This window comes from Eleutherodactylus coqui, chromosome 2, assembly GCF_035609145.1.
Source record: "Eleutherodactylus coqui strain aEleCoq1 chromosome 2, aEleCoq1.hap1, whole genome shotgun sequence".
NCBI classification, from domain to species: Eukaryota; Metazoa; Chordata; class Amphibia; order Anura; family Eleutherodactylidae; genus Eleutherodactylus; species Eleutherodactylus coqui.
Genome location: NC_089838.1, coordinates 234,658,937 through 234,682,913, shown reverse-complemented (window position 1 = coordinate 234,682,913; position 23,977 = coordinate 234,658,937). Strand labels below are relative to the sequence as shown.

Sequence of the window (23,977 nt, the reverse complement as noted above, 5' to 3'; positions counted from 1 at the left end):
ATAGGATTCCTTTTAATGGCTAACAAAAATGCCTGATGTTATAGCAAGCTTTTGAGGATATCTCGCCCCCTTCGTCAGGCTATTGAATAAAACTCTTTCCACTTGTGTACGGTACATTCTGGTATCCTCCATTAGGTAAAACGATTCAAAGCCTGAAGAAGAGGGTGAGATATCCCCGAAAGCTTGCTGTAACATCATGTCTATTTGTTAGCCATTAAAAGGTATCATATCTACAAGATTACTTGGTTTCTCTTACTGAGAACAATCACACTTTGCTCCACTGGCTAACACGGTGCCAAACCTTCTTTTCATTTAACCAAGTGTTCAGAGACAGAAGTGAGCATATTCTCCACAAGTTCACCAGAGTTTACGGCCTTATAGTTCCCGAGGAAATGCTTTACAACCCTACAACACAAAGACCGCATACATGCTTCAAAGTTGTCCACTGAATCTTGGAAATGCTGGTCTTTCATGAGTTCCCAGATTTGTGGTCCATCAACTTTACCCACTTTTAGCTTCTCCATGCTCATCGCAGGAAATTTTCTATATTTATTACCAAAACACGTTCCATCTCTCTTCAATGTCTTTACAAATTGTTTCATCAAGCCAAGTTTGATAGTTTGATGTGCAGTGGTGGCGATATGTATCATATGTACTAATAGTAAGCAAATACTGGCAGGAAAATAAAGTAACTATAACAAAATAAGATAATGACATCAGGAATATCTCAAACACTAGAGCTCCTAGAATGAAATGGATGGCATTTTCACAAAAATTACCCAGAATAAGGTCTAAACTTCCCGGCACCATGAAAATTTTTTGTTTTTTGTTCCCTTATTGTTTATCCCCATAGCTGCGATTCTTGGCCTGTGTAAACCAAAGCAAACAAGCGCCAACTGCCATACTTGTTGATCAACATTCGTCGCTCTACGTAAAAGGACCTTAAAGGGGTTGTCTCGCGGCAAAGATCAAAATTTTACATTACCCCATTCCCCCTGTCACCCACCTGGCATAAAATAGCAATTTAAAGCGGTTTTTAAACCGCTTGCTACTCACCGATCCGACGAAATATGGAGTTATAAAAATCTTCTCCCTAAGATGGTCGCCGGTCCTTTCCCAGGGATGCACTACGGTTTTCTCCCATAGTGCACCGCGGGTCTTCTCCCATGGTGCTCCATGGGCTCTGTGCGTTCCATTGCCGATTCCAGCCTCCTGATTGGCTGGAATCGGCACATGTGACGGGGCGGAGCTACGGTGACGACGCGGTGACCAGCTCTCCGGCACGAGCGGCCCCATTCACCAGCCAGAAGCACGGACTGCGCAAGCGCGTCTAAAAACGCCAGAAGACATCAGAATTAGACGGATCCATGGCGACGGGGACGCTAGCAACGGAGCAGGTAAGTGAATAACTTCTGTATGGCTCATATTTAATGCACGATGTATATTACAAAGTGCATTAATATGGCCATACAGAAGTGCTGAACCCCACTTGCTGCCGCGAGACAACCCCTTTACGGCCAGGTTCATACATCAAGTATGTTGCTACATTCGCTTATAGTGGATTCTCAACATGGTGTGGACTCCGACGTTTGTAGCATGTATTGTGTGTTGCCAAGATACCGCAGATTTTCCCATTATCAGACTTTATTTATTGCTATTGTGAAGTTTGCGGCTATATTGCAAGAAGAAAAAAAAAACAACAAAAGCACAACGAAAGCCGCCTGTAATACATCAGGATTTCTTGGCATATTTGAAGGCTGGTTTAGCAGTGTAAATTACACGATGTTTGGCACACTACCTCTAGGTACACAGATTAGGTGTATAAATTCACTGTTGAGCACCATTTATCAGTTTACATGATGTTACTTGACATATTACCAAAAGTTGCATAACTTTGAAAGCACATAACTTTACTTCTCTGACAGTCAGATGTCACGCTAGGATTTTTCAGAAGAATACCAGAAACAGACCTTTTAGCTTTTTCAAAGAGTAGTTTTAGTCAAGGAGGAATCTACAATATAACTAGCATTAACCCCTTAAGGACCAGACACTTTTTAGGGATTTTACCCATGTGGTGTTTTTACTGCCCTATTTTTTTGCCTTTAGCTACCCAAATTATTTTTGCTGCGTATTTGGTCCCGTGACATATAGGGCGATTTTTAAAATATCTTTTTCAATGACTGTTTTTTCCACTTTTTAATTATATTGGGGGTAAAAAGCTAAAAACAAAAAAATGTTTTGTTTTTTTTTACATTTATAATTTTTTTTAAAATTAGTATACTTACGCTAAAATAAAGTATGGGAATGGGTTCCTCATTTTGTTTTGGACATTTAGATATATACTACCGATATGTATGGTCTTGGACTACAGGGCGCATATGGTGATGGTTTTAGTTGGCGTCAGCTTTGGGTCATTTGCTTTTTTATGTATATAATTTCTTTTATTTTGCAATTTTTTTAAAACTTATTTATCTAACTTTTTTTTTCACCATCTACGACCCCCTTGATGTAATATAAGACCTCTGAGGGTCATTCACATGGTCTTTTTTTTTACCCACGTTCCCACTGTAGCTGGGGCAGCCATAGGAGCCCCAGTTACAGGGGAAAGATCCCCTGTAATGACACCAGTCACTAACAGAGCTAATCTGGGTCTGCTAGGACCCTGCAGCTCTGCTGTGCCAGAGGTCTTTCGGCGATACTTGACAAAGACCTAACACAGGTCGAAACGTAGCAGCGGTTGTTATGGAGGATTAAAAAGAACTTTTTGTATGTTTTTCCTGCAGTCCTGGAGTGCTGTCTTCACCATTACATGATCAGAGGTCTTTTGGTGGTCAAGTGATCGCCGGCTCATGTAGTGGAAGAAACACTTCCACTTTTTAGTACATAGCGCTCATTGAGTGCTATGTACCCGGGAAAGGAGAAGGCAGAAACAGTTAGAAAACACTTCTCCTTTCCCCTCTGGGTTCTCAGCTGTAACTAACAGCCGATAACCCGACCTGCTCCTGCTTGATTGCCGAAGCAGAGGCTTTAATCCTGCATTGTATTTCTGCTATCGGGCGGGATTAAAGCCCAGGACCAAGCACCGTAAATTTATAGTGCTTGGTCCTTAAGGGGTTTAAAGGGATATGCCCATCACAGTGCGCTATTTCTGTGAAGGTATTCTGTTTTACATTTCTAGATTAGGATAGGTCATAACTTCCTGAATGGTGGGAGCTTGACTGATGAGACCCCCACCGATCCCGAGATTGGAGCTCTTGCGTGTACTGAAGTGCAGGCAGCGAAGATTGCGCATGCATGCCTCTGCTACATTCACTTCAATGGGATCCCCAAAGATAGCAGAGCACTGGAAGCCTAACTAAATTTGCATTTCTCACCATAAGAAAGTAATTTCACAGTTGGTGAAGCTACTCAGGTAGAAGAGGATTGAAAGCCTTTCATAATGCATGTTCTGTCTTGCCTGCTCCTTTGTGTTCAATGCTCTTATGTACAGATTGATGAAGAAAGACAGAATTACTCTGTTTGGCTCCAAGATGAGCAGCTGAATACCACGGACCGCTGGATAGATTCTCATGTTCCAGCAAATCAGAAAGGAATCCTTTGATTGATGTTCCAATGAATGGCCTTAATCTCACTATATCTATAGCTACAATGTTGAGAAAGTCACAAGTCACACTTTCCATGATGCTTTCTCAGATCAAGAAACATATTTAGAAATTGCTGGCATTCTTACAACACCCACTATAAGGTATCTGTAGCAGCCATGTACATCGATCACGTAGCCAACAAAAAAGGTCACATATTCCTTTTCCTTGAGGTATTTGTTGGAAAGACCAATTGTTTGGGCTTCCCGTGTCAAGAGCTATATAAAATATAGATCATGCAAAATCAGACTAGCATTTTGGCGGCTATCTGCCACAGGTTCTGACAGGTGACATCACCTGGCGAGAAGGCCCAGTTATATCCCATAAACCTGTCATATGTTTGTATAGTTTCATAACGTACTTGGGTCGCATAGAAAAAACCATTACGTGGCATGTCCTATCTTTGTGCGTATTTATGGACTGATATACTGTATTAAGTATATTCAGCGCCTAAACCCGCTACGTAGACCCGCACGCATGTGTATACAAACGTTGCATTTTTCCAAAGCGTATCTATGCGACCGAAACCCGCATATGACTGCGTGAATGTGCCCCAGGCTATGTTCTGCTTAGGAAACCATGCTTCCTGCATTCTCTGTATCTCATCCAGCTTCTCTTGGATAAGAGATACTCTGGGGGTCTTCTATACGAAGGCCAGCATTCAGGGCGAAACTCTGCCCGTCACTACCTCAATACATACATCTCTGCCTGTCACTAACCTTCATTCCCAGGAAAGGTCAGTGATACAAGAAATATTCAGAAAACAACTCATGTAGCTTACATCTGCTTTTTTAAATAAGCCAATGAGTGAGATATGCCGCCATATGCCTATAAAGTAGCAGAAGTCAGATGTCTTCATTGGGAAATTCTTCCGACATAGTAATGTACACAGAAACTGCAGGAGGAATACACCTTAATAAAAACGTGGCCAATTTCAAAGCAGGACAATGCCTTTAGAGCATCACTAGCACTTGTAGAGATGTTACTGTGACTTCTGCCTGTACTGATCCTGAGTTATAGTCTGCACCATAGCCTATCCTCATCCATTGAAGCATTCACAATTCTGCAGACTTCAGAGCTCACATCTTCCAGCATTCCTTGCTTGTGTTCTGGCTGCAGTAGATGCCACAAGAACTGAATGTATGTAATGTAAAAATATATTGTAAAACTAAAGCTGCACATGTCAGGTGATTAACCCTTTCCAATCCACTGTCTGACCTGTGAAGACATTATGATTTAAGGCTGTACAGTTCCGATCTTGGAAGACGTCCATCAGGGTCCTCTTACTGTATATTGCCAGCCTCTCTGCTGTCGGACCCTATCCAATGTGTCACCTCATGCAGTACTGGCTTTAGTCAGCAGATAGCGCTGTTTGATAACGGCAGAAAAAGAGTAAGTCCCCTAGGAAAACAAGGGTACAAATTGGATTGGAAAGGGTTAATGCTGCGCTGCCTGAGAGGGGTATAAATGTAGGTAGTTTGGAGCAGGATTCCTGAATAAAAAGTAGAGAACATCCTGACAGGACTCCCGCTTATCCGGCCGCCATAAGATGATTGACAACACTCTCTGTGCACACACCGATACAGGGAAAGCTGATTTATTAAGTGTTTTATAAGGCTCGGAATAGTGTAAAACTTATACAAGTAGTGATATTTACCCAACTGGCATCTTACCATTCTCTGTACTTCTTTATTCCCTAGATGAACATGTGACTGCTGCAGCCAATCACCAAACAGGATTACTCTGGCATACATTCTATTGAAGCAACTTTAAGTGGGTTCTCCCAAGTTATGAAAAGGCATTCTAAGGGGTCCTCCAAGGTGCAAATTAAGAAAGCTACTCACCTCTCTACACTTGTCACCCCACAGGCAGCTCCGGGTTTCCACTGTATTGTTTGATATTGTGCAACAAAATTTACTACAAATAAGGGCTCATGTCCACGGGCAAAATATGATTTAAGATCCGCAGCGGATCTCCCGCATGCGGATCCGCATCCCATAGGGATGCATTGACCACCCGCGGGTAGATAAATACCCGCGGATCGTCAATAAAAGGGATTTAAAAAAAAATGGAGCATGGAAAAATCCGGACCATGCTCCATTTTCGTGCGGGTCTCCCGCGGGGACGGCTCCCGCGGGCTTCTATTGAAGCCTATGGAAGCCGTCCGGATCCGCGGGAGACCTAAAATAGGAATTTAAAGTATTTACCATCCGGCGCGGGCGGAGAAGATCAGCTGTTCCTCACGGCCGCATCTTCCTTGCTTCGGCTCGGCGGATGTGCCCGGCGCATGCGCGCGGCACGTCGGCGACGTGCCGGCGACGTGCCGCCGGCGTCAGGAATTCATCCGCCGGCCGAAAATGAAGATCCGGCCGTGAGGAACAGCTGATCTTCTCCGCCCGCGCCGGATGGTAAATACTTTTAAATTCTTATTTTCGGCGCTCATGTCCGCGGGGCAGGAGGGACCCGCTGCAGATTCTACATGTAGAATCTGCAGCGGATCTGATTTTCCCCGTGGACATGAGGCCTTAGAGTGAATGCAGACGGACGGGTCGGATCCAGCTGCGTGAATTCTCACAGCTACCTGCAGTGACCCGCGGCTCACCTCCTCCAGTGCCTTCTCTCTGCTCTGCGATGTGTCAGCTGGCGCACAGCCGCACATGCGCAGAGCCAGCGCGTCACCAGTGACGTATCTCTGCTGGCCTCTGTGAGGCTGGTACATAAATAGGACATGCCGCGATTTGTTTACCGCACATGTTTTCACACGGTCAAATTGCGACTGTCTGCATAGGATTGCATAAACCAATGGAATCCTATGGCAGCGTGCACGGGCGGAAATTCTGCGGGAAATCTCGCTGCAGAATTTCTGCCCGTGTGCATTCACTCTTAGTTAAGATTTGCTGTACTGTCCTAGGAATAAGCTAAAAAACAAAGGCAGAATACAGAAAGCTTTTAACCCTAAAAAAATATTCACATATTTAAAGTAACCCACCTCTACCAAATAAACCAAGATGGCTAGCATGGCTTCTCTGGCTACCTGCCACAAAATGTATGGTGTTTGCCGGGGCCAGAGGGGGGCTTTAAAGTGTTTTTCATGATATACATCTGTGGCACACTTCCTAGATGCGTCTAATCTGTGGGGTTCTGACCATAGGGAAGGGAGCCCGACTAACAGGCGGCGCCAGTCCACTATTTCTGGTAAAAGAGCTGGCTGCATTACGTATGGTTACTCTCACTTATAGGCTTTGAGAAATACGGAAAAAGTCTAATGCAGTGTTTCTGCCAGAAGAGAAGATCCAGAAAACAAACTGGTTTGGAATTTCCACTAGGTATATTATATAACAATTGGATCATTACTTATGGCCACTGGATAACCAAGGATAGCTGAATTACGTCCCTGTAGGAGGAAGTGCCAAAGTCTGGGCAAATTAGTATGAAACTTGGTAATAAAGGGTTACTTGTATATGTGGAAAAGCTGACAGGAAGCAATTTTTCATGATAAACTGCAAATATTTTTACCCACAGATTACTGTTTGAGCTGCAGTTTTGATAAGTAATCAATTTCCCGTATTGCTAAATTTCCATCTTTGTTCCACTAGATGGCGTCATAGCTTCATAGTAAATGTACTCCAAATGCCGTGCAAAAACATCTGGTGATGATATGTCAGTGGGAAAGCTATGGATATAAAGTACTACAGAAATGAACAATATTTGGAACCATAAAATGGCACTCAGCTAGGCCTCATGCCCACGGCCGGGTCAGATCCTGACTGCGAAATCTCGCAGCAGAATCAGACCCTGTGCCCCAGCATTGACCTGTCTTGTCTTCTCTCTCTGCTCTGTGGACATGCCGGCTGGGGCGCCGCTGCACAGTGCAGTGAGTCAAGCCGGAGATTATGCGGATCTGCCGCGACTCGCAGCGGGACGGTCGGCTTCTATTAACTGCAATGGAAGCAGTCCGTGTGAGCCTCACACTAGAATAGGATTTTCCCCCGCGAGTGGAAAATTGCAGTTCTTTTCGCTCGGGGGCATGGAAAACTGTTTTCCTTGCATGTTCTATGGGCAGTATTTTCTGCAGGATCTGGAGGTCGAACGCTTGCTCCGGATCCCGCAGTGCAAATACGGCCGTGGGCATTGGGTCTAAATATACCGTTTCCTGAAAATAAGCCCTGTCATTATTTTTCAGGATGCTTGAAGTATAAGCCCTACTCCAAAATTGAGACTTGGGCTGGCAATACACATCAAATAGCTACACGTGTGCTTTGCGCATCCCGTAAGTATTCTCAATAGGAAGACGGGAATAATTGGCTGCCAGACCCCTCTGGCAGCAGTTTATGGCCCTTAAGATTAAAAGGATATGTAGTTTACGTTGGAATGCTGCCAATAAAGACAGATTATGCGACGACTATGACCACTATGGGGTCTGCAGGACAAGGGGGCCGAATGCCACATCCAGTGAATCCCTAGCCTCTATGTGAAATTACAAATCGTCATTGTAGTTCATGCAGTACAGATGTAGGAATGTTAAAAAAATCTCTTTGCAACAGAAAGATAAAGTACATTTTATTCAACAGAATCAAATTTGACAATAAATGATACATTTTGGGATCAGATCGATCCAATGCACTTCAATCAATAATCCTAGAAAATTGAATCTGCAACACTGCATGAAAAACACATGTACTGTATGCTCTGGTCAGTGAAGAACAACGGTACAGGAAATAATTAAATAAGGGAGTCCACACACAGTTAACGTTGAAGACCTCAATCACTTGAAACGGGCAGTGACTGGAAACTTTACTCTGTACTTGCAGAAATACCGCTTACTCACACGTGCAGGAAAGGGCAGTGTTTCAGCAGATGGTCAGGCACGAGAACACAGGATGGCACCGGGCCCACAGTCTAAGTTATCTGTGGTGCTCCACTCCTGGACACACACAAACTCCGGGACTCTGAATAACTCCGGAGGGAGACACAACACTCCGCTGGACACTCACTCAGAACTTGTTGGTAGAACACCGCATGGCAGACTTCTTCACTCCTTGCAAACCTCAGAGGTGGTTCCTAGAATGGTGAAAATCTGGATACCTCTCCTCTGCTTCCATACTTCACCGCATGAGGGTTGAAGGTACCCCCATGTGGCTGGCACTCTCCCTCCTTTCACTACCGTTGAAGTAAATAGAAGACCTCACCTTGCTCTCAATCACTCACTCACACTTAGTGTGCATTCAGACGACCGTATATCAGCCGGGTATTCACACCTGCTGATATACGGCATCTCTCTCTGCAGGGGAGGAGGCTGGAAGAGACGGGAGCAGTGCTCTGAGCTCCCGCCCCCTCTCTGCCTCCTCTCCATCCCTCTCCGCCTTTCTGTACTATTTGTAATGAGAGGAGGCGGGACAGGGGCAGGGCTAAGTTGCGGTAATTAGCTCCGCCCCATCCCACCTCTCCTCGTTGAAAATAGTGCAGGGGGGTGGAGAGGAGGCGGAGAGGGGGTGGGAGCTCAGTGCACTGCTCCGGGCTCTTCCAGCCTCCTCCCTCTGCAGAGAGAGACGCCGTATATCGGCTGGGCGTGAAAACCCAGCCGATATACGGTCGTCTGAATAAGCCCTTATAGAGGGAAGACATCACATGACTAGACAGAACTGTTACTTTCCCAGACATATCCCAGCCACTTTCAGACATTAAAGGGGTTGTCCCGCGCCGAAACGGGTTTTTTTTTTTTTCAACCCCCCCCCCGTTCGGCGCGAGACAACCCCGATGCAGGGAGGTAAAGAAAGCTCACCGGAGCGCTTACCTGAATCCCCGCGCTCCGGTGACTTCTCTACTCACCGCTGAAGATGGCCTCTTCCTCCGTGGACCGCAGCTCTTCTGTGCGGTCCATTGCCGATTCCAGCCTCCTGATTGGCTGGAATCGGCACGTGACGGGGCGGAGCTACACGGAGCTACACGGAGCCCCATAGAAGACTGCAGAAGACCCGGACTGCGCAAGCGCGGCTAATTTGGCCATCGGAGGGCGAAAATTAGTCGGCACCATGGAGACGAGGACGCCAGCAACGGAACAGGTAAGTATAAAACTTTTTATAACTTCTGCATGGCTCATAATTAATGCACAATGTACATTACAAAGTGCATTATTATGGCCATGCAGAAGTGTACAGACCCACTTGCTGCCTCGGGACAACCCCTTTAACCTCTTGCATTCTGCAGCTGTGCAATACACAAACAGCAGACAAGACACTTTGCACAGTGCATCCACATAAAAGACATGACATGTATGACAATTATGGAGGGGCCAGATATAGGTGTTCGGGCCACTACACAGCATACATTTATATTATCACTATTTGCAAGAACAAGAGTTCAGAAACTATGAAGACAGTAGTAATCTAGTCTGCTACCCTACATGCACACAGGGTACATCACAGGCACAGGATGCCCTCTGCTCCCTGGATTTGTAATAGTACCAATGGTAGCAGCCAAGGGCAAGAAGTGTCCCCTGTCTGCAGCCACAATTTGGTGCATGAAGCCCTGCATGTGAGGCACAAGCCTAGCAGGCTGTTAACAATGATGTGAACTTCCTTGGCTCATGTGATCCATCCATGATTTCAAGTGAGTGTCCTGAAAAAGGTGAGATCGCCTGCACCCCCTGAGGGGCACTGAAGTCTGATTACCTGATGCAGTCCCTTAGGAAGTGACGTGAGCAGCCATTAACCCCTTCCTGCCACATAGTGTAACTGTACGTCGTGTCAGGGAGGTACTTAACACAACAGGACATACAGTTACGCCCTGGGCATAGCACAAGATCATAAGAGATCTCCTGCTATCCAGCAGCGGGAGTCGGCTGTCACTGATAACAGGGCTTTCGCTGCAACAGCGGGGGTGCGTCGAAGCAGCGACCCCCGCTGTTAACCCCTTCACTGCTGCGATCTATGTAGATTGCGGCATGAGAAGGGTTCACAGAGGGAGCACGCTGCCTCTGTGACTTCATCGGACTCTCGCAATATAATCGCGGAGAGACCTATGGGTTACCATGGCAACAGGACACCAGATACCGGCGTCCTGTATTGCCAGTGCCTGTGATCGCTGTAACAAGCGATAAGGCACTGCAAAACAGATGTCCTGCAATGCCTTATCATAGCAATCAGAGCTGGTATGGTGCAAGTCTCCCACAGGGACATAAAATGTGTAAAGGCCCATTTAGAAAACGATTATTGCTCAAAAGATGACTTTTGAGCGATAATCTTTGTGTAATTTACATCGCAAGAAGATCGCTCAAATGTTCAGCGATCACCTTGCGCTTCGGAGGATGCAGAGAACAAGCGGGGGGGGGGGGGGGCACTTGTTCTCTGCATCCAGCTGTTCCCCCGCTCCAGCGCCCGGCTGTCATACAGCTGAGCGCTACCAGTGGAGGATGCAGAAGACAAGTGGGGTGTCCCCACTTGTCTTCTGCTTCCAGATGTTTTCTGCTCGGAGCACCCGGCTGTTAAACAGCCGAGCGCTCCGTGCGGGGTATGGAAAACAAACCTGGACCGCTCTGTTCTTCATACCCCGCCTGTTATCAGGGAGCGGGATACAGATGAAACAATAGTATCAGCTGTACTCCGCTGGGAATCCCTGATCCCTGATCCTTGTCTTTTAGCACGCTGAAAGACAACGATGAGTGATGCTTTAACGAAAACTGCAGGATGTCAATGCAGTTAGACACAACGATTATCACTCAAAAGATGGTCTTGAGCGATCTTTGAGCGATAATCTGTGTCTAAATGGCCTTCAGAAAAGATAAATGTAAAAAAAAAAAACATTTTTTTTTTCCTGCTTTTTCTCATATTAGCATGAATTTTTTTTATTGGAATCCCACATATTTGGTATCGTCGTATCCTTAACGACGCGTACAATAAGTTCAACACGCTTTTTATCCTGCACGGCAAAAAGCGTAACCCCCCCTCCCCCTAAAAAACGGAGGCAAAATGCAATAAAAGTGATCAAAAAAGCCGTATGTACCCCAAAATGGTACCAATAAAAACTACATCTCATCTAATGACAGAACCCCTTTAAGACTGCCCCCATAAATCCCAAGGAAACCCATAGAGCGCGCCGCACATGTGGGTTAGCACAGCCCCATTCATCCCCCAGGAAGTGGTGGCCATCTTACCCGATGCGCCAAGGTTTGGGATCCCTCGCTGTCAGCACAGAAGCGGGTCCTAGGGGTGAGCGACATACACCTCCCGGACTATGGCAGCGTATCCTGTGGACATGACATAACCCTATAACGGGACCCTCGGTGTCTGGCGCTCAGGCTGCCTTCACACTGGTGTACGCGGATTTCTGCGCCGTGCATTGCGGTTTTTGTACGTATGTGCGCATAAATAAATTGACATCAATGTGTTGTATTCGCTGCATAATTTGCTGTGCAAATCTGCTGGTGCGAACACCACCGCAGACCACGGAAGAGCAGATGCGAATTTGTGCGCACCTAATTGCTGAATGTCTGCGAATGAACAATGTTTTTCTGTGCGCGCATTCGCGTATTTTACTTCACTTTTTGTGTCCGCAAATTCCATTTGCGCACGACAAAGACATACCGATTAAAATGACTTATTAGCTCCAGATGTGTTCCTTTTCCAGCAGAATTACGCAGTGTTCGACGCATCTTCTCACGCATTGTGTGCGCCATTGCGCAACCCCATTGACTTCTATGGGGGCCTTTGGTGCGCAAATAAGCAGAAAAATAGAGCATATTCAATTTATTTTTTGCATGACCGAAATGTGTAAGAAAATACGGAAACGTTCACGAACCCACTGAGAGGGCAACATTGGCGTGTCAGAAAGTGTAGCGCTCCCTGGAACCGGCTCCAAATGATGGCAGCTATGAAACCCACTAGTGCAGCAATATTACACTAAGAGACCGGGCAAGCCAGGCAGGCTGGGAATAAGGACTATATTGTGGACCCTGCCAGACAGACACGTGAAAAGGAAGGACTGGCAGGGATTACTGGGATTTGTAGTTCTACAAACTGATAGGAATGGCAGTAACTTCTTGTGAGGGAGGAGCCCGTGCAGCTGCAGCGACCCCCACTGGTACATCGTGGTGTTATGGACTAACCTGTCCTCCTCTGTCACCTGGACGAGGAGCGTCGGCGGCGCAGCACAAGCGGCCATGTCAGCAGGGAAGAGAAGCGCCCGGTCTGCTGCGCAGCCGCTTCTTCCGGATACAAACGCCTCACGGACATCCTGTTCCTGCAGCCGTGTCTCCGCGGCTCCGTGCTCAGTCCCAGGCTGCCGGGTCACGTGACTGGAGGGGGTAGAGAGGTGAAGAGATAAACAAGGGGTGCACTGGAGGCATAGGGCGATGGGGTACACTGGAGGCATAGGGCGATGGGGTACACTGGAGGCATAGGGGTTGCTTGTAGGGTGCACACAGGGAGTCTCTGGAGGTGACTGATGCATGGGGGTTCATTCATTCGGCGGTTTGTGTAAAGCGCTACAAGGGTCGCCCAGCATGTTAGCAGTCTGGGCGTGTGGCAGCGAGTGCCCCGCACATGCCACGGATCTCACGCACTCCGTCATGCGCTGTGTGACTTTTGTCTTTTTTTATTCCCCGCTCTGTTTGCAAATGTATCGGCGCCCCTACGTAATGTATTGCGTATGGACAGCGTTACATACACTACCCGTAGAAGAGAATAGGGCTCACGCTGCGTAATATGCGGTGAGATAGAGCATGCTGCCATCTTCTTAATGCGCGTATCTACACGCTAATGTGAACGGATCCATTAAAGGCTATGTAGTTACCTTGGCTCCATTCCCTGCATATCACGCGGCCGTGCATCGTGAGCATAATGTGTGCCAAATTCATGCTCGTGTGAATCAGCCCTAAGGCCGGCTGCGCCCGTCACGGTGCCCTCCAGAGACCCCAATACTTACCTACGGATCCGGAGTCTTCCGTCCCGCATGACGCTTCGGCGCGCATGCGCAATAGAGCGTGTGACGCGACGGCCGCGTCACATGAAACGCCCACAGCGTCATATGACGCGGTGGGCGGGGAAGCGGTTTCACGCTATCTTCCGATGTGCTTCAGCGGAAGATAGCATGACGGAATGCTTCCATTGACTGCAATGGAAGCCGGCCCCTATGGGGTGCACAGTAGGCACGGGGTGATATGAAAGGCACATTAGGGGACACCTATGGGGTGCACAGTAGGCACGGGGTGATATGAAAGGCACATGTTTGCGGGCATACGCAGTGCCATATGCGGTCTCTGCCAGCAGAGCTGATGTTTACAAAATGAATAAAACGCTGCGGGGAGACCCACAGTGTTTTACACATAAGCCCGTGGGCATGTGCATGAGAGGTACATGCAGAACTGTGGAGTGGTCATTTAGCAGTGTGCAGGTGCACTGGAGGTAAATGGGTAAAAACTGGTTGGCAGTGCGGGGGTGTATTTGGAGGTACATGGGCTATGCTGGTTAGCAGTCTGTAAGGGTACACTTGGAGGTACATGGGCTATGCTGCTTGGCAGTCTTGGGGTGCAGTTGGAGGTACATGGGCTATGCGGTTGGAAGTCTGTGGGGTGCACTTGGAGGTTCATAGGTTATGCTGGTTAGCAGTCTGTGGGGTGCACTTGGACATACATGGGCTATGCTGGTTGGCAGTGGGGGGGTGCACTTGGAGGTACATGGGATATGCTGGTTGGCAGTCTGTGGGATGCACTTGGAGGTACATGGACTATGCTGGTTAGCAGTGTGGGGTGCACTGGGGGTACATTTCCTTTGCTGGTTAGCAGTGTGGGGTGCACTTTAGACACATCATGGATGGGGGACACAACCTCAACAGAAAAATGAGTAATGGTTCTCCGAATCTGTCAACAGTAAAACTAAAGATTGTAGTAAAACAAACTACTGTATATACATTTAGTATTGCTGGAATCATACTGACCTGCAGAATAAAGCTTAGATATTAGAGATGAGCGAACGTACTCGGATAAGCACTACTCGTCCGAGTAATGTGCCTTATCCGAGTACCGCTGTACTCATCCTGAAAGATTCGGGGCGCTCCGCTGCTGACAGGTGAGTCGCAGCAGGGAGCGGGGCAGAGCGGGCGGGAGAGAAGGAAAGAAAGATCTCCCCTCCGTTCCTCCCCGCTCTCCCCTGCAGCTCCCCGCTCCGTAGCACGTCCCGAATCTTTCAGCACGAGTACAGCGGTACTCGGATAAGGCACATTACTCGGACGAGTAGTGCTTATCCGAGTACGTTCGCTCATCTCTATTAGATATTTATTCACGCCACATGGCGTTCACTGCAAATGTAACAAAACAATAGCATATGTGGTGGGTTTTTTTCAACCATTCTTCCTATAAAGTGTTAATACTGTAAGTTATATGTGTTTTGTTTTTTTTTTAATATCTTTTTTTGGAAATTTGGTATAGGAACACATATCACATTTTACATAAGAGTGCAACGAAGGTACACTGACCGCTCCTTGAATCTCCCAATTAGCACTCAGTGGCAAAATAATATACACAAAACCCGTGTACACGCTAAGGCTGCATTCCAACGAACGTATATCGGCTCGGTTTTCACGCCGAGCCGATATACGTCGTCCTCATGTGCAGGGGGGAGGGGATGGAAGAGCCAGGAGCAGGAACTGAGCTCCCGCCCCCTCTCTGCCTCCTCTCCGCCCCTCTGCACTATTTGCAATGAAAGGAGGCGGGATGGGGCGGGGCTAAGTTCCGATGATTAGCCCCGCCCCATCCCGCCTCTCCCCATTACAAATAGTGCAGAGGGGCAGAGAGGGGGCGGGAGCTCAGTTCCTGCTCCTTGCTCTTCCATCCTCCCCATCCCCTGCACATGAGGACGACGTATATCGGCTCGACGTGAAAACCGAGCCGATATACGTTCGTGGGAATGCACCCTAAGTGAGGCCTAGGAAAACAGTCTTCGGCCTTGATTGAGACACGGCAAAATAGAAGATCATCAGAACCATTTAACCTACAACAATAAAATAGAAGAAGAAAAGAAAATAGAATCAAGTGATGGTAAAAAGGGAAAAGAGAAAAAAGGGAGGGTATAAAAGGGAAAGGGGGGAACTGTTAAGTTATTGTAACCCAAAATCATGCCACTAAAAAATACAGCTCTTCTTGCAAAAAAAAACACCCTCAAAGAACTTCAAGATAGCCAAAAACAGCTGATGGGTGGGGGCCTGACTCCCAGCATCCCTGCAGATCAGGTGTTTGAAGGGGCCACGGTACTCATGTAAAAACACAGGAATAATTATCGCTGGGATGACCTGTCGGGCATCTGTTACCCGACAGATCATCCCGTGTAAAAGCACTTCACTACTGTTACCTGCCAAGTCTTTGTTCACAAGGCTGCAGCAGTAATGTCACATCGACAACACGTGACTCCTGCAGTAATGTTCTGCAATGCTGGAGCGGTGGGGGATTCAAGCTATATGTAACAATAGTGGCACAGGATAAGTATTGTTCTGTATGTAGCATGGACATGCTCTAAAAACGCACCTCTTTAGGGATGCATACCATATACCCTAAACCAAACCCCTCTGTACTTCCCCTGATGTCATGCTCCCTGTCCTACTGATTGCAATCCCTGCTAGCCGTAATCAACCGCCCCCCTGCAGTCACACTGATTTAGCCACTATACGGCTTAAGTCTGACCATTGTCTATGTGTATAGCATCACAAACTCTCCACCTCGACATACTGTGCACATCTCCAGCCCCTTTACCTTCTGTATCACCCCATTATTTGTAGTATGTAAGCTCATTGGAGCAGGACCCTCACCCCTACTGTTTCCATCAATTGATTACTAGATGTAACTGTGGTTTTGTTTCTGTTCCCCCTTTCTTATAAGCGCTGCGGAATATGTTGGCGCTATATAAATAAAGATTATTTTTATTATAGCATTAAACCATGTCATTGCATTTCTGTACACCTGTAACAGTGTGTTTCCTACTATGGGTACTGTTGTATCTTGTCTCCACCAGAAAAAAGGGTGAAGACCTGCCGAGTGATAGTGATGCTTTGTTAATGCCCCTAAAGCTTCTGATTGGCTGACTAGGGGCCTGAGCTGTTACGGTATACTACCCTTGATATGCCAGCCCAGGTTGCCCTGGATCTCACCCACAACCCCTGTCCCTGCCTGCTTGCCTCCACTCCTGGCTAACCCCAGGCGGGCAACTGGGCGGCGGGCCCTATTCTCACTATGGACCGAGAAGGGATGCTGGCGTACTCACTAGGAACCGAAGGGACAAAAGGTTTCAATAATGACTTATGAAAAACCCTATGAAACCTCCATGTAGCTGGCAAATCAAGTTCATAAGCAAACGGATTTACTACAAGCGTGATGACAAAGGGACCCACATAATGCAGCGCCAGTTTCAAAGACGGAACCTTCAATTTGAGTTTTCAAGAAGACAAATATACCTTCTGTCCTACCCTGTAAGGTTCAGATACTGAAAGACTCCTTCCACTACGCAACTGCATACGTGCCCCCGTTGCTTCCAGGTTCTTCTGTACTTCTTTCCATACCCCCTGAAGCACATCTGTGGCGACATCAGCTGCAGGACATGCAGACGGAGTAGCAATAGCTGTAAGGAGGCGAGGATGCTGACCATATACGCAAAGGAATGGAGATACCCCAGTGGAAGAACAAGTATGGTTGTTTAGCACAAACTCTGCCAATGGCAGGAATTCTGCCCACTGATGAGCCTTTTCGCTAGCAAACAACTGTAAATATTGCAGTAAATCCTGGTACTTCCGCTTAGTCTGACCATTAGTTTGCGGGTAGAATGCTGACAAGAAGGAAAGCGATTTCCCAGGTTTCTAAAGAATGCTCGCCAAAATTGCGCAACAAACTGAACCTCGCGATCAGATACAATGTTCTCGGGAACCCCATGTAGACAAATGATTTCTTTTACAAAAATCTTGGAAAACTATTGCAGAAGGTAGCTTCTTTAACGCCACGAAGTGTGCCATTTTTGAGAAACGGTCTACAACAACTAGGATAGTGATGAACTTCTGAGACTCAGGTAGATCAGTGATAAAATCTGCATATAAATGCAACCACGGACGAGAAAGCATCGGTAACGGTCTCAGAGGCTCCCTCCGGACGACGACATTTACTGCGTGCACAGACAGAGCATCCCTTAACAAAGTAGCGGATCTCCCGAGACATGCCTGGCCAGTAGTCCCAATAGACCAGTAGTGTCTAGTACAAAGATGCAGAGTCCCCTGAACCCCCGGATGGCCTGTGAGAACAGATGGGTATGACTCTAAAACGCAAGTCCTCTGGCACAAACCATCTGCCCTCCGGCACCCCCGAGGGAGTGTCCTGCTGACAATTTTGTAGATGAGGAATGAGATCAGATTCTACAGCTGCCACCACCACCCCAGGTGCCAAGATATTCTCGGGAGCCACTGTTTCACTTTCCGGCGAACCGAAACTCCATGAGAGGGCGTCCGCCTTCACGTTCTCCCCTGGAATATATGTAACGACGAAGTTGAAACTGGTGAAAAACAACGCTCACCTGGCTTGACGAGCTGTGAGTCTCTTAGCGTTGGCGAGATATACCAAGTTTTTATGATCAGTATACACGGTAATGGGATGCCTAGCCCCCTCAAGATGGTGACGCCACTCTTCCAGTGACCACTTAATCGCCAGTAACTCACGATTACCCACGTCGTTGTTACGTTCCCGCCGAACTGAACTTCCGCGAGAAGAACGCGCATGGGCTATAGCCAGATTTCTCACTGACTTCCTGAGACAATACAATTCCCGCCCCCACCTCAGACATCGCTCTCAATACAAAAAACGGTCGCCGCGCATCAGGCTGTTCAAGCAGCGGGGCAGCAGTAAACGCCCTTTTTAGATGACCGAAAGGCTCTAGGGCCTCTGCCGACCATCTTACCAAGTCAGACCCCTTCTTGGTAAGATCGGTCAGGGGTTGAGCAATAACAGAATAATTCTTAATAAATTTCCAGTTAAAATTTGCAAAACCTAAAAACCGCTGGAGAGCTTTCAGGTTATCTGGTCTGACCCATTGGGAGATTGCTGCTACTTTATCAGACACCATTTGAATCTCCGTCGATGAAACCACATAACCAAGGAAAGACACTTGTTTAGTACCAAAAATGCATGGGAGTACGCCGAAATCAACGCCAAACAATACGTTATCTTATGCATCTATCACCCTCCGCATGATAACATACATGTACTACAAGCGGCGGTCATGTTCGCACACCAATACCCGCTAGCGGAAATTATATGCATGGGAGACTTTAATCAAGTTATGGACCCAGTAAAAGATAGATTCACCATACAACAAACATCCCTGGCCATGCGTGAAACCCCAATGAAACAGATGTTCGATGGGGTAGGATGGATTGACTTATGGCGCTTTAAACACCCAGAAGCCTACGAATACACATGTCACTCACCAGGTAGAGGATCCCTCTCCCGGATAGATTACATATTTGGATCACCAACACTTACTCCATACTTAACATCAATAATACATGGTCCCAGAGGAACATCGGATCACAACCCGATCCTGCTCACATTACAATTTCCGGGACAATATTTCACTTCCACTTGGAAGCTCAATCCCTTCTGGTTGAAGCTACTGGGAACACAGGACAGAATCCCAGACCAAATAAATGCATTTCGTCAAATACATGAAGAAGAAACGCGAGAAACATTAAAGTGGGATACGATGAAGGCATATCTTAGAGGCTGCTTTAGATCAGCAATAATATACATTAAGAGAACAACTTCACAAGCGGATCTTCTGATAGAACAGCAAGTAGCTGACGCTGAAAAGCAATATACTACAAACCCCACAGACACTAACAAAATGCAATGGTTAGGACTGATTCGCCAGTACAAACACCAACTACACGTAAAAACTAAAAGGAAACTTTTCTTTACTAAACAATATTTCTTTGAAATGGGCAATCAGTCCAGCCATTTATTGGCTAATCTAGTTAAACAAAATGGACAATCTAACTCAGTACTTAAAATCAAAACGACAGATGGCCAGCTGCTGACAGAGGCCCAATCCATTGTAACAAGATTCAAAGAATACTACACTAATCTGTATACCTCCTCAAATAGCAAGTCTGTAACTGATAATTTAGAATATTTGGAAAATATAACCTTCCCAACCCTTACGACAGAACAGGTGGAGCTACTAGAGGCCCCAATTGACATAGAGGAAGTTCAACAAGCTATAGAAGAAATGTCATTAAACAAATCCCCCGGACCGGATGGCATCCCTTTAGAAGCGTACCGGAAATATGCAGGTCAATTAACACCAATTTTACACGATGTTCTGCAGTGGGGATATAATGAAAACTCTCTTCCGCCCTCATTTTATGAGGCATCAATAATAGTGCTGATAAAACTGGGCAAAGACCCAACTGAATGCGATTCATATAGACCCATATCATTGCTCAATGTGGATTATAAAATCCTGACTAAAATATTAGCTACTAGGCTAAATAGAGTAATATTATCTATAGTCCATGAGGATCAAACGGGGTTCATGCACGGGAAATCGATCACAATCAACATACGTAGGACGCAGACAATAGTATCATTGGGCAGAAAATATAATAAACCCTGGGCAATAGCGTCTTTAGATACAAAGAAGGCATTCGATTCATTGGAATGGAATTTTTTAGAAGCCTGCCTGACCCGTTTTGGCTTCGGGCCGCAATTCCTAAAATGGATCAAGCTATTATATAAGTCACCCATGGCAAACGTAATAGTTAACGGTATACCATCAATGAAATTCCCGCTATCACGGGGAACACGCCAGGGATGTCCACTATCCCCAGCTCTATTTGCGATAGCAATAGAAGCACTAGCCATCCGCCTACGTAATGCCCCTGATGTGACTGGAGTGCAATGGGAGGGCAGAGAAAGTTAAATTGGACTATATGCAGACGATATGATTTTATTTCTATGCAACCCTGAACACTCATTCCCACAAGCCCTAGAAATAATAAACTGTTTTTCCAAATACTCCGGCTTATATATAAACTGGACCAAGTCAGCCATAATGCATACAGCCAAAGACTCCATCTCCATGATCCCATGTGTACTCTCCAGTGGACTACTGGAAGTAACAAAATTCAAATACCTAGGAGTCAATATAGTACAGGATCATGAAAACACCCTAGGTGAAAATATAGATCCGCTATATGACTCAATAAGCACTAAAGTAAAGGTTTGGTCCAGACTTCCTCTCTCGGTGGCCGGGCGAGTAAATTTGATAAAAATGGTAATTCAGCCCAAGTGCCTGTATTCCCTACAACATATACCGGTTAAAGTACCAGAAAAATTCTTTCAAACATTAAACTCCCTGATTATTCGCTTTATCTGGGGCCAATCCAGATCTAAACTGGGACTCGCTAAACTGCAAAGATCTAAGAAACAGGCAGGAATGGCACTACCTAATTTCAAATTATATTACCTATCGAGCCAACTATGAAACCTCCGTTCCTGGTTTACCAGGGGGGAGTTACCACTGACGGACTATTATTTAGCTAGCGAGGTAGCGGGACAAAACTTGATTGGATTCCTGGAACATCCAGAATACACAAAACCATCTAAATTACTACCCATACATCGACTAGCCCAATCGGTGTGGCGTGTGGCCTAGGAGATCCAACAATTCACTGACATAATGACTGACACCCCTCTGTGGGAAAACCCCACTCTGCCATCACTACAATCACTACAAGATACTAGATATTGGACTTCTCTGGGAATACAGGTGTTGGGAGACATATACGAGGACAATGTAATGCTAACTTACACACAATTACGGGAAAAACTACAAATGCCGAAATTACAACTATTTAGATACTTCCAATTGAGACACGCCCTAAATGCCCAATTTCCACCAGAAACGGTTAGAATCTCTAAGTATCCAATAGTGGGCGTCCTCAGGACACAGGGACCCAAAGGACTGATATCAATTCTTTACACACACTTACTATCAGCCAAAATGAATCATGAGCCATTATTAGTCTATGACAAATGGAAAATTAATATCCCTGCTCTGACAATAGAGGACTGGCAGGAAGCGATGGAGTCGCATCTATTAGTGTCACCGGCAGTTAATAATAAAATGATACAATTATACGTGATACACCAGGCATATCTTACACCAGTCCAATTGAATAAAATGGGCAGAACAGACACAGCGACATGCCACAGATGTCATCAACCGAATGCCGACTTTTGGCACCTACTATGGGAATGTTATCATGTAAAGAAATTCTGGGAAGAGATATTTAATACCCTGTCTTCGCTCCTGCCGACCCCACTGGTCATGGACCCCAAAATAGCAATATTTGGACTGATAGACGAAGAAGAGTGGACACACTACAATAAAATATTCATCAGAGAAATGTTATTTAAAGCCAGAAAAACCGTAGCCATGAGATGGATGGCAACGAGACCGCCCTCCATTTCACAATGGAAAAAGTTAGCTGACACTATAATAACCTATGAAAAGGTGATTTACCAACACAGAGGATGCCTGGAAAAAATTTGAAAAAGTGTGGGGTGAATGGCTAGACTCGCACAACACATTATAAGTCAAGCAGGTACAGGTTAGATATCTAGTTGAAAAAGAGGAAGAAATTCATACACAACGAACCAAACGCACTAACAGTTTTATTTTATTCTCTCAAATGTTAAAAGTTAATATGGAAAACGTTATGTAACCATAAAGTAATATAATATTGTTTTGTTTTACAATCTGTCAATAAACGAAGTTAAAAAAAATGCATGGGAGTGAAGTCCGCAAGTTTCTCTCTGCCCAGATCAACTAGACCACATGTGTCAAACTCGCAGCCCACAGGCTGAATCCGCCATGTCATTTTATGTGGCCAGTGAGGACAGGACGTGGAAGGATCAGCTCTCCCCTTTCCCTGGAGGATGCAACCAGTGCTTGGCAGAGGGGGCAGCACCAGCACAGGTAGCAGGTGCCATCTTGCATTCTGAGCTCCAGCGTGCCCCTCCACACCGCTCTGTTCTGCAACTCACAGGTGGCGGCACATCTCTGCCAGGAAGGGGAGAAACCCCATCATAGTGTATAGAGCTCCATAGCCATCTTAAAGAGTAGTTTCGTTTGGTGCTCATTTACAAGCGTATGCAGTTTCAGTCTGTGAAATATGCTACTTTTTTTTTTGGCACGTGAATTCACTGCATTTTTCATGTGCAAAAACCCCCCACAAAAAGGACCCATAGATTTCTCCTGTATTCATGCATAATTATGCAGTAATTACACATTCATCATGCGTATTTACGCGATTGCATTGACTTTAATTGGCAATTGCAGTCTGTAATATGGATCCAAATAGGACATGCTGCAAATTTTAGCACACGTAAAATACGTCTGAATTCCCAGTGCAAATCAATGGAGATTAAGCTGTTCATATTACATATGTAATAGAGAAAGCAAATGTATGGGCCGTTATAAACAGGCCTTTGAAGGCAACCATGATGCTGATGTGGCTCTTGGTGAAAATTAGTTTGAAACCCCTGAACTAGATTTATAGGTTTCTCCCTGTTTGTGTATGCAGAGAGACTTGCCAGCCTATGCAATCTGGGTGGGAAGAGGCTGGTGGGCCCGCCTCTGGGGCATCTTCAAAGCATGTTTTTGTGGTTGTGTCTTGTTTTCTTTTTTTTTCTATCTGAAATGCAACTTTTCAGCATAAGGTCGGTTTCACACGGAATATTTTGAATGGGATCATACACAAATCGTGGCATGTCTTATATTTGGGAATGCCCTCACATCGCCCATAGTTTTCCATTGGGCGGACAGCAGCACACCACATGCTAGGTGCACGCAAGTGCAATGCAAGATCTCCCCATTAAAATAAAGTGAGAAACACCCTGTGAGGACCGCTACTTCCTCGAAGTGATGTAAGGCGGTTTTGATATAAAAATGTCTTGCATCCGCGAAGAAATCGCATGTTGGTGAGCACGATATCGCACTCGCCCCTGTGAAGTTACCCTTAAACACGTCTGCACTGTAAGTTCCTATCCTGAGACCGTGCTGCCCATGGTTTGGAGCACATGAATCTGGTGACGGAGGTTCTCTTAAGGCCGAATGCAGATGGCCAGGTCGGATACCAACTGTGACATTTTCGCAGCGTGATGTGGCCCTGTGCCCCTGCAGTGACCTCCGGCTTACCTCTCTGGCGTTTTCGCTCTGAATTCATGAATGGGTGAGTGAGTGCTGCCTCTGATTGGCTGAGCGCAGGGACCAATCAGAGGCAGCTCTCAGCTGTCATTCAATAGCTGA

At 46.2% G+C, this 23,977-nt stretch overlaps 1 protein-coding gene across 2 annotated transcripts in view; it reads right to left on the bottom strand.

The window, feature by feature from the left end:
- Positions 1-12,887, bottom strand: part of GALK2 (galactokinase 2) — a 170,480-nt gene extending 157,593 nt beyond the window's left edge. For both annotated transcript variants that reach the window (XM_066592626.1, XM_066592627.1), the window contains exon 1: positions 12,745-12,887. In XM_066592626.1, the coding sequence (XP_066448723.1) occupies positions 12,745-12,800 (56 nt within the window). In that variant the 5' untranslated portion in view covers positions 12,801-12,887. The remainder of the gene's footprint in view (positions 1-12,744) is intronic.
- Between the last annotated feature and the right edge of the window lie 11,090 nt (positions 12,888-23,977).